Here is a 10,889-nt window from a genome sequence, read left to right on the forward strand (position 1 = left end):
GTTTCCTTATTCCTCATCCTCTTTCCTTCGCAATTGCCCCCAGCTTCATGTCCTTCTTCACTGCGGCGTCGGCTGCCAAAAATCGGAGCTTCCCTTCTTTAAACAGGTGCGGAATTGATGGGATTCAAAATGGGCTACTGGTGCTCTGTACAATGAAAGGGAAATTGATGGGGGAAGGAAAGGGATGACATGTGGGACCCACATGAGAGAGAGAACATAGAGGGAGAAAAACGGGCGTGACACTTTGTCAATCTTTAAGCTCTGTATCTCCGGTCTTCAATAGACGTTGTGTGAGTACGTGTGTGATAGTATGAGTGTGTACTGCATCAAAACCCTATAGAAAAATATATTAATCAGAATGCTTTTAGGTTCTTGGGACACGGAAGGTGGAATTTTTATTTTTTTGGCCCTTTCCGAAAACATATTTTACAAATGGATCCTCCAAGGAAAGATATCTAGAAATAGACTCTTTTCACGACGCCAACATGTATGGCAGCGTTGATCCTTCTCATGGTGTTGTAACATCTTAAGTTTTAGCATGAAATTAATTACAAATTTCACTTCAAATTAAAACTTTTCATGTTTAATTAAGCTAACTAAACTCAAAAAAATATATATATGTATATGAATGTATATATATATACTAATATGTATACATTTATATATATTAGATGGACTAAGTATTTCAAAATTTCACTAAATTTATTTCCAAAATAGTCTCTGCGTTAGATTGATTCATGTGCTTGGTTTGAGGTTTTTATGGTTCTTTGTGTGGAGATTTGAAATTGAATGTCTCTCAATTTTCAATTTACTCTTAGGTTCTATTCAGCTTAAATCCAATTCAAATTTAAATCCTTTGATTCAAATCATCTTAGGAAGCTCAAGATTCAAGTTCAAATCATAATTCAAATATGTTTATTTGAATTGATCTTAATCCAAAGTCAAATCTGAATTCAAATCACACATATTTAATCCCAAAACCAATTTTCTTTTCTCTTCTCCTATTCGCCCGGAGCTCAAATTCTCTCCATTCTCTCTTTTTCGGCCCGGTTAGCCCAGCTCCTTTCCCCTTCTCCCTTCCGCGCGTGGTCTAGTCATCCGATCCAACCGGTCGTTCCTCCGTCCCGCTCACTTAGCCCACACCACTGCACTGGCCCAGCTCGCCCGCGCCGCGCCGGCCTGTTCCCACGTGCGCTCCTACATCGTGCGTTGTGTGGTCGCTCATGCTCCAAATGTTTAGATGATAAGAATGTAAGGAACCGCTCACCTCGATCGATTTTTCAAAGAGGCGATGGAAGCAGAGGGGAGCCTGCACCTACAGCCTCAGCAGGGGCGGTACAGGTGTCGACTATGGGACTCAGGGCACCATGCCGGAGGGGAACCTGTAGGGCAGCGTGAGCTTGGGCTCTGGGGTGGCGATGCAAGCTACGACGGAGGCGATGGCGCAGGCTTAGGGGAAGGCGATGCGGCCTTTGGGGCGACTTCGCTAGCTCGGGGATGGTTGGGGGCGCTGAGGCAGTGACATGCGAGATGAGATGGGGAAAGTAAGAGGGAGATAAGCCAGGGAAATAACTGTGGCCCTTTAGATCCCACCGTATGACACCAAAAATTGTGGCATTATGAAATAGACTTATAACGCCAAAGAACATGATGTTGTCCTAATCCACGTCTCCTAAGGACATCCAATAAATATCCTACGTGGCAGAGTACAGCACCAAATCTCATAACGCTACATAATAGACCTACGGCGCCATAGGATCTCGCACCATAAAAATAGTCCATTTCTACCCGAAGTTCCTCAATGATCCATTTGTAAAATATGTTTTCGAAAACGGCCATAAATAAAATAAAAATTCCACGACACGCAAGCATGGGAAGGTGGAAGTGGAATACGTTGCGTGCGCGTAGCGATATAACCAAGGGTTCCCCCGATCCCCACGCTTTCCTCCTCCCCTCCCCTCCCCCCTTCCCTATCCCTCCTCACCGTTCCCCCAACCCCAGCCGCTATTCCAATCCGCCCGAACTCCCCCCCCCCCCCCCCGATCTCGTAAGAGTCCGGGCGATTGATTCCTCCCGCGATCCCTGCGTCGGCCCGATCGATCTGTTTGGCCGCCGTGTGTTCCCAGGTAGGCCGGTTGCCGCGCCGCGCGCGATCGAGGGAGGAGGGAGAAGCGATGGCGAGTAGCGCGTTCAGGCTGGAGCACCCACTCGGTTCGTTTCGTCTCGTCTGCTCCCCCCAGTCTCCTTTCTCTCGCGTCGTCGATGTGGTGTTTCAGTGTTTGGTGTGGGCGTCGGTGGGAGTTGTGGGGGCGAGGGTTTCAATGGCACCCCGTGCCCGATCGATCCGCGGAGTGTTAGAATTTTATTTTATTTTATTTTATTTTATTTTTTTATTTTTTTTGCGGGGGGCTTTGGGTAGGTTGTAGAAGCATGATGGTTCCTGCTTTTCACTGCCAAAAGGGGAGAAATTCGCTGGGCTATTGCTGTGTCATACACCATGATGATTTTGGAAATTAATGGGATTATGAATTAGTATCATACACCATTTGCTGTTGACTTGAATGAAACATGTAGCTCTTGTAGTGTTTCAGTTAGTTTACAAGCTTGGATTGGCCCTTTCTGGAATCTGTAATCTTCACTTGGTATTTTTTTTTCCCGAGGGGGCTTGTAGTTCTAACGCTGCAGTTTCCACCCATCTGTAGTGTGCTATGTTTGTTGCTGTACCTTGTTTCCTGAGTGTATGCCCTATAATCCTGTGAAAATGCGTCTTGGCTAGTTAGATGGCACCTTCCATCTCTGATTTCTTCATAGACATGGCATACTTCCAGTGCAGAATAGCTGAATTCTCATTCTGTGTATGCTGTGTCACAGAAAGGAGGCAGGCTGAGGCCAACCGCATTAGGGAGAAGTACCCTGATAGAATCCCTGTAAGCTTTTTTATTTTCATGTAGTTTACTTCCTTTGCTATGATTGTTTTATTCTCATTCAAAGCTACTTCCTTGTGGTACAGGTCATTGTTGAGAAGGCTGAGAGGAGTGACATCCCAGACATTGACAAGAAAAAGTCAGTTCTCACCCACTTTAGGAACAATTCGACTGCATTTTTATTTCTAACTGTATGAAAAGTTTTCCCTACATTCTGAAAAATATGCCTATAGCAGTTTGTGTCATTGAATTGTTATAATTTGAACATTGCAAAATTGTTGGTTGTTAGATTTGAGCATTATCTCGTGTTGTTTTGTGGTTTAGATTTGAACATTATCCCTTTTCCAATCATGTCTTTAAAGCCTTCTATTCCTATTAGTCCAAATACTCAATCTCATAATCAGGAGTTCGTCTTTTTCTGAAAGTTGCCATTTGGAAGCCGGTTGCTTACTCCATGAGCATATTCTTTGCTTGCACCACCTTCCAACACTAATTAATTCAGAAATAAGTCTAGTTTATTAGTACAGATATTGATGCACTGTACCACGGCCAACCACAATGTTTTCATAGTATTATATTAAGATTTATGGTTCCTAAATCCTAATATGTGACTACATACAGGTACCTTGTTCCCGCCGATATCACTGTTGGGCAGTTTGTCTATGTCGTACGGAAGCGTATCAAGCTCAGTGCGGAGAAGGCAATCTTCATCTTCGTAAAGAACACCCTTCCACCGACAGGTACCTAAAAACGAACACACTAGGAAGAATGGCTCCAAATTTTCTCAGAAACCAATAGTGTTGTCCTTGAACATCCTTGTTACACCTGTCCTGCAGCTGCTCTGATGTCTGCAATCTACGAGGAAAACAAGGATGAGGACGGCTTCCTCTACATGACGTACAGTGGCGAGAACACCTTCGGCCTGTACTAAGTGGCGCGATCACCATTGGACAATGCCTCCTGTAAATAGGCTTCTCAAAAATCTGTGTATATAATCCCATTTACCCCGTCGCAAGCAACTCGTTGCATTCCACTGTCAAATACCTTGGAGCATACGATGCTCGACACATCTAAGTAACCCTCTGGTTACGCTGGTCCTTATGCTTCAGAAATTCCATTACTAAAGTGTTCACCCTGAAGTTACTGTTATCACAAAGTGGCTCCAGGTTTCTCTGGTTCTACCCATTTAAGTTTGTTGCTGTTGCTTTTGCTCATGCCTTATAGTGACGGTGGCAGAATTTTTAAATTGGAGGTACGGAGCAAGGTTCGAAACCTCGTTTGGGACCTGAAAACCGACCTCCAGCGATTTTCTGATATTTGTGAAAACCAAAAAATTCAGTTGAAATTTGGTGAGAATTTAGATAAGTTCACTTGGTCAAACTTATAAATCGGAGGTAAAATTCAGGTATACCGACTATTTGGTAACCTCTTGAATTTTATTGAAAATCAACTGTATTTTTCGCATTTTGTTTATGATCAAAACTACTCAAATTCTATTGAAAACTGTTTGGTTTTTATCGAATTTCAATGAAATTCAAGAAAAAACAAAAATATGACTTAACTTTGTAAAATTGATAACTAATTTATCTGAACTTCAAATTAAGTGAAATAAATTTATTGGTTTTCTTTAACATAACCCACATGATAAAAGTATTTATACTCATGCAAAAGTTGTATATTTTCTATGAGAATATATTTACTAAGCCTAGTTAAATGAACAGTTAATTCTTTGCTAATCTAAAAATTATGAAACTAATTTGTTTAGTCTTCTTGCATAATTATATGTCTTTTAAATATATGAACTCATGAAATAGTTATTGTAACATGTAGGATTATGTAAATATGTTGCAACTAGATTAATTCATAACTAACCTATCACACCTCCAAAATTAATGAAACCATTTTTATTAGTTTATTTATACTATGTTTTATGTAGAAAAAATAATATAGATATGAAATAATTAATTACAGTGTTATTTCTTAACTTGTGACTTAATTAATAAAACTCTAAATGAAGTGAAACAAATTTTAAAGATCCTCTTAAGATGCTTCCTACATAAAAAAAAATGTGTTTGTATATTAATATTTTTCTTAATGTGATGGGACAAATCATCATGTTCATACGACTAATTTTCAGTATTTTTCTTTTTTTTTCAAACTTCCTCCATATAAATATGATGTAAATGATATTATTTTTGATTTTTTTCACAAAAGGTCTTAGGATTGTCTCTAGTATTTTTATATTTTTTTTGAATTTTTTGAATTCAAATTCAAAAATTGATTGAATTCAGAATTCGGTGCGGACCGAATTGACCGGTTTTCGTGAATATCAAGTGGTTTTTGATGATTTTTGGAACCCTGGTACGGAGTCATCAAAGAATTATTCGAAAACTAAGGCTCCATAACAGCAAAGGATACACCGGTACAGTACAAATAGTTCCACAAAGATTTCAAATAAAAAACATTCATCCTATTTGACTGACCAAGAGCCTCAGATTAAATAACTATTGACTGACCAATTATATTGCATCAAATATGAATTAGTTACATCAAATCCTAACAAATCAATCAATGAATCAATTGACAGCTGAAGTACTGATTTGAAATATTACATAAAGAGAATAGACACAGTCTAGGTCATAGGTCACGAGCCTCCTGCAGGGCAAATTCCCTACCCTTTGCATGCGAAACGATGGCTGAATCTCCCTCCTCGCCACTAGAGCCTGTCCTAGTCAGTGTGGCCGACGTTGGCGTTGTTAGTGTGGCATCCTCCGTGTTTGTCCCCACAACACGACGCTCCTCGCTACACTCCGGCTCTACCTTCTATGCTCCCATAGACCAGGAGAGTTAGGAGAGACGTGCATCACCGCATCGATCGTCAGCCAACGAGTGACCGATAGCGTACGACGTAAGAAACCCTAGCTAAAAGTCCTAAAGAAGGGAGACAACGAGATGATATACGAGGGCGAGAGACTGAGCCACCTGGGCCAAACGTGAGTAACATGGATAAGGGCATGTCTCTCTTCACATTTTTTCCACTTGGGCCAAACATGAGTAACATCGATAAGGGCACTGGGCTAGCACAGCACAAGAGGAGAAGGCGAGGAGAGGTTTAGTAATTTTAGGCTCAAATATACATAATGTGATCCAACTATCAATATGTATATGTAATATACCTACTAAACTATAATTTTGTTGCAAAAATTATTAGATGTATATCAGTGCACCCTTATCTCAAGGTGAAACCGCCCTGATGCCTGGCCTTCCCGTTCCTGCCGACTACACCGACGGTGAAGGCCACCGGCATGGGGACCTTGTGCCGCCGGTGGCACTGCACCGCTGGTCGGAGAACCTGGACTCTATTGTGCTCATCCTGGCAGGGCTGAGTGTCAGGATGAAGCCTGTGTGCAGTAGACACAGAGAGCAGGGACCAGTGTGTTGCTGTGCCATGCCCTGTGCATCGAAATCAATGGTCTTACAGTTCGGTGACTGTCTCATTTGATGGCTAAATGTTGAAAATTGAAATTGGTGCTACCTTCAAATTCTGGGTGGAGTTTCTGTAAACTCAGAAAGCTACAATGGTTTTCATTGTGACCTGGTGCGATCGTATATTCTAACATGAAAACATCTCACGTCAAAGAGGGAGAAACACGTCCCTCCTAAAAACAATTTTTTACATCCGTTCTCCGCATCGTTTACGTGTTTACGTTTGTTACACTGAAGTCTGAAAATGATATTATTAGATTTATCTGTCAAAACTTTGGCGACTAACATATAGTGATACTTTGCAGTTACAAAAGAGTGACGGTCCAAATTGTCTGTCATAGTCATAGGCCATTCTATGTCAAAACAACACCCAAAAAAGAACTAAGATAGTAACTTACAACGAAAATCTAACCGGACAACAATCTTCCCCCTCAATATCACAAATTCTTTTCTATGGCTTCCTATCACCTCCTCGACTAGTCCATGGCACGGTGCGAGCTGACCATGGCGAACTTGACGGTAAATGGCATGCTTGTTCATGAGTCATGACCACACTTTGCCACATGTTAGACAAGAAAACTTGATCAGTTGTGTGGATAGTGTTTGGTTTGCTGCCAAACATTTGCCTTGCCAGTCTTTTTTTTTTTTGCCAATATCACGTCGTATTGGTGAGTGCATGAATTTAGTGATTGCATGACCTTCGGTCTCAATTTCTTGCCAAATCTTGAAATTGTCCGTCATAAAAACCGTGGCACGCCAAACTTTTGGTGCAAAACTATGGCAAGTAACCAAACATACCCATAGTGTAGACCAAACAATGTCGCAAAAGACGTTTTTGGTGTTGGGGTGGAACTAAGCGGAAATAGATTGAGCATGATAATAGCAACATGACATATTGAGGTAAATATTTTCTTTCGTGATAACCCACATGCATTTGGCGTTAAACAGTCAATCTCGAAGATTAATGATTTGTCACTCAAAAGATTAACCATTTGATTATGACATCACTCATATCAGTGAAACGTAGGGCCATCTAAGTCAATAACTGTGGACAAAAGTAGCAAATAAGCGAAGTCATTTATTAGCAGTGGCAAAAAAAAATCAGGGCCAATTCCTATTAGCTCTATTGTTGCCGTTATCGCACAACACCATTTTTTTTCGAGAACGCGTCTAAGCACTTTTTTTAATTAAGAGGAAGAAGTACAAGCGAGCACTCGGAATCACCCAAGCCGTGATTAGGAGCGATAAGAACATAGAGGAAGAAAAAGAAAACAACTACATCCACCAGCGCATTCGCAACCAAGCTAAGCGCTAAGGAGATTAACCGGCCTAGGGTGGGAAGAGAAGCAGCATAATCCAATTATTGCCGGACTGAACCCAGATGCGACTTTCGTCCACGATTTGAAAGAGTAACCCCACAGAGAGGCGGCAAACATACCATGCTGATGTGGCTGCAGACTGTGAATGCAGTGTGCAGTGCATTCAAGCCTCAAGCGTACACGCCGCATGAACACTGCTGACTGCTGACCCCTCACCCTCTCGAGGCATCTCTCTCTCTCTCCTTGAATGTTGCCAATAAATACTCCAACGTCCCCTTTGTTTGGTTGTTGCCTCATTCAATTCATTGCCTTCGCCGGCATGGAATTGCATTTGCCTTCTACTCTCTCTCTCTCTCTAAGCTTATGCTTCCCTCAGTCTGCTGCTCTCTCCTCTCTTCTCCTTCTGCATCATGCAAAAGAAAGAGCGGCTACTCCAGCCTCCTCGTAGTATCCCTCATGTTGAGTGCGTGCGTCCTTTCTTGCGTCTTAATATATCTTTTTTAAGGTAAAGTTGTGTCTTAATGCCGCTTTCAGTGTTGTGGTAATATGTGATCAAGGCAGGTAATCCTTGTGGTGACGGGGTATTGGTGCGGTTCAATCAGAGACCTTGTGCTCCGGAGGCGAGGGGCTCTGCTCTTTGATTGAGCCGTGCCAATATCACGTCGCGTCAGCAAGTGCATGAATTTTCTGGTTGTTCCATTTTGCTTTTGTATGATTTGGTAGCCGATCGAAATTGTGACTATTGTTACCTGTCGCAATTATGGGTAAACTGAATATGTATGCAGGGAGGCTACTTTGTTTATTTTCATGTTTTTCATCTTTTACATACCGAAAGGATGCATGAGATTCTTTATACTATGCTCACCTATTTGATGTCCTTAGGATATGCTGTTGCTAATATCGTGACTTGAAGTGGTAGTCGTGCATATGCATGAATGTTTCCTGAACTAAAAAGTTTATATACATGAAAAACCCAGCGTAGCTAGGGTAGTTTGGCGTGAGGTTGTTCGCCTAGCCTAGGTTCGATCCCTGGGGTCGCAACCTAGGTGTTTCATTTTCCGCGGAAGTGGTCTCTCTTTTAGTATACCCCTAAAAAAAAAGTTTATATACGTATGGTTGAATCTATAATGATATAGTTTCATAGCTGCACCTGGACAATTCATCAGTTTTAGAGTAGCGCTCTCTCTCCCTCTCTCTCCTTTTACCCTTTACAATGTAGAATCAACAGGAGTACACTTCACTAGATTTCAAGCTGAAGATATGATGATTCACAATGATAACATCAGTATAAAGAGTTATTTTATTGTTCAACATCGACCTGCCTGAGAACTAGGATGAGACTCCCTCTAAGTCTGGATGTTGAAGTGTGGCTCTCGAGCTGGGTGTAATTCGTTATTTGTACAGTCTTTCCTTTTCTTCGTTTTTGTTTTATAATAATAAAATCCTCACAGCAGGGGTTTCCTTGATGTTTTGCCCCTTAAAAAAAATTATATACAAAAACTCAGCCACTTGCCTTCTTCATCCATTAAGTTTGATCGCAAGATGCAATTGAGTCCATATTCAGGTTGCTAGAAAGAATCCAAGTCAAGATCTGGAGCTTTGCTGGCTGCAGAAAATGGCTCGTGATGCGCTACACTATGCAGCGCGTCGAGATCAAAGCAGGAATTTTTTTAGCAGAAACAAATGAATGGTCACGACGCCATGTCTGAAAACTGAAAGAAAAAAAAGCTGATCATAAGTGTTCGTGCGGAGGCGACTGATGGACACTGCAAAGCCTTGTCTGCGATTATCATCCTCTCTTGATGGGGCTCTCGCGGAAAGAGCATCCAAAAGGACAATTGTGATAAGCTTTCACGTCCCTCCTTTTCCTGGCCTTTATTTTGATTTCATTGTAATAATGATCAATGCAAAGTCTTGATACATGATTATTATGTCTGACGATCCGCACCGGATCTGCGGTAAAACATTGTGTGTGCATGTGTGCTAACTTTCTTTCCTTGGACAATTGGAATCAGCTATTCTTTTCCTAACCCTGATTTGTGAAATCTAGCACTATATCATTGACAGCTTCGATCTTGTTTTGTAATGACATGAAATGCAATCCTTGGCTCATGATGTGCAATTCAATCCTTGGCTTATCACTCAATCAAATGTCTCAGCACAATTTTTACAGCAATATGTGTGAATATTTCCTTTTGGGGCACCAGGGAAAATGCCATGGTCAAGAGTATCTGTCAGATAAGTACAGGCATACTGGTCCTTGCTGATCATGGAATGATGCAGAATCTTGCAGCAAACTGGAGCCAAACAAAAGCAACAACTTAACAGCTGACACCATGATCAATGCATTTGCACTACAGTAATACCTTTCTTGTTTTCATTTCAGCCTTTCAAAGATCATCGCTTGGGAGGTTGTCGACATAGCCGACAACGGCGTGCGCGCAACTGTTCCTTCTGAAGACCCACAGTGACAGTCAGGAAAGGACGGGAGAGGTCATGTGCAAAGTTCTCTGCATCAGGTATGAAAACTACATAGCCTGAAGAAAGAATCAACTGCTTGCAAATCGGGGTCTGAAGGGGAATTTGAACTCCCCTCGGCGCCTCCTTGCAGGGCGACGTGAGGGGTGAAACACCCTGTCGCCTAAGCTTTGCTGGCCGTCACCGCCGCCTCCTTCCCTCGCCCTTCTCTCCTCTCCCCTCCCTTCTTGTTTTTTATGGTTTTCGGTGATTTTTTTGCACAGCAGAAGTAGATTTTTTTCAGGTTTGGTGAATTTTTCAGTAGTATTCGGTGATTTTTTGGCAGGGCAACAATGACACGCTACATCTCTCCCCTGATGTTGTTCTGTGGGGGCCGTGGGCGGGAATGACTGGACATCATGACAGAGATTGTGGTTTGTGTTGGAAAGTTAGAGCTACTTGGCCGTATTTGTGCACCGAGCTTAGCAACAATGACCTGGTTACGAACTCTTTTTGGTTGTTTCGGTACATAGTACTGTTTGGCTTTTATTGTTCGGACGCTCGTATAATTAGATATTTCACCAGTTGACACTAAATTGACCGTACAGTTATTAAAAAATTTAAGCTCAGTTTTACTCGTAAACCGAATCAACTCTTTTTTTAATAACATTTACATCATTAGTACCGTCATTGGAAAAAAAAA

General features: G+C 41.7%; 1 protein-coding gene across 2 annotated transcripts; it reads left to right on the forward strand.

Annotated features, from left to right (window-relative positions):
* The first annotated feature begins 1,958 nt into the window (after positions 1 to 1,958).
* On the forward strand, positions 1,959 to 4,122 carry LOC133899612 (autophagy-related protein 8C-like). Of its 2 annotated transcripts, none has more exons than XM_062340624.1 (5): positions 1,959 to 2,211; positions 2,872 to 2,927; positions 3,011 to 3,115; positions 3,546 to 3,664; positions 3,761 to 4,122. In XM_062340624.1, exons 1-5 carry the CDS (start codon positions 2,175 to 2,177, stop codon positions 3,798 to 3,800), a joined length of 357 nt encoding a protein of 118 aa, XP_062196608.1. In that variant the 5' UTR covers positions 1,959 to 2,174; the 3' UTR covers positions 3,801 to 4,122. The 2 variants fall into 2 exon arrangements, with proteins under 2 accessions (XP_062196608.1, XP_062196607.1); XM_062340623.1 differs by having other exon boundaries at positions 1,969 to 2,211; positions 3,011 to 3,063.
* Positions 4,123 to 10,889: the final 6,767 nt, after the last annotated feature.

The sequence above is a fragment of the Phragmites australis genome, chromosome 18 (assembly GCF_958298935.1).
Source record: "Phragmites australis chromosome 18, lpPhrAust1.1, whole genome shotgun sequence".
Classification (NCBI taxonomy): Eukaryota; Viridiplantae; Streptophyta; class Magnoliopsida; order Poales; family Poaceae; genus Phragmites; species Phragmites australis.

What these genes read in the sequence shown, in the direction of transcription:
- LOC133899612 (XM_062340623.1), top strand. Translation starts at nt 2,175, where the DNA reads ATGGCGAGTAGCGCGTTCAGGCTGGAGCACCCACTCG. An exon ending in AGTACCCTGATAGAATCCCT is followed by an intron (nt 2,928 to 3,010) that starts GTAAGCTTTTTT and finishes CTTGTGGTACAG; the next exon opens with GTCATTGTTGAGAAGGCTGA. An exon ending in CCAGACATTGACAAGAAAAA is followed by an intron (nt 3,064 to 3,545) that starts GTCAGTTCTCAC and finishes GACTACATACAG; the next exon opens with GTACCTTGTTCCCGCCGATA.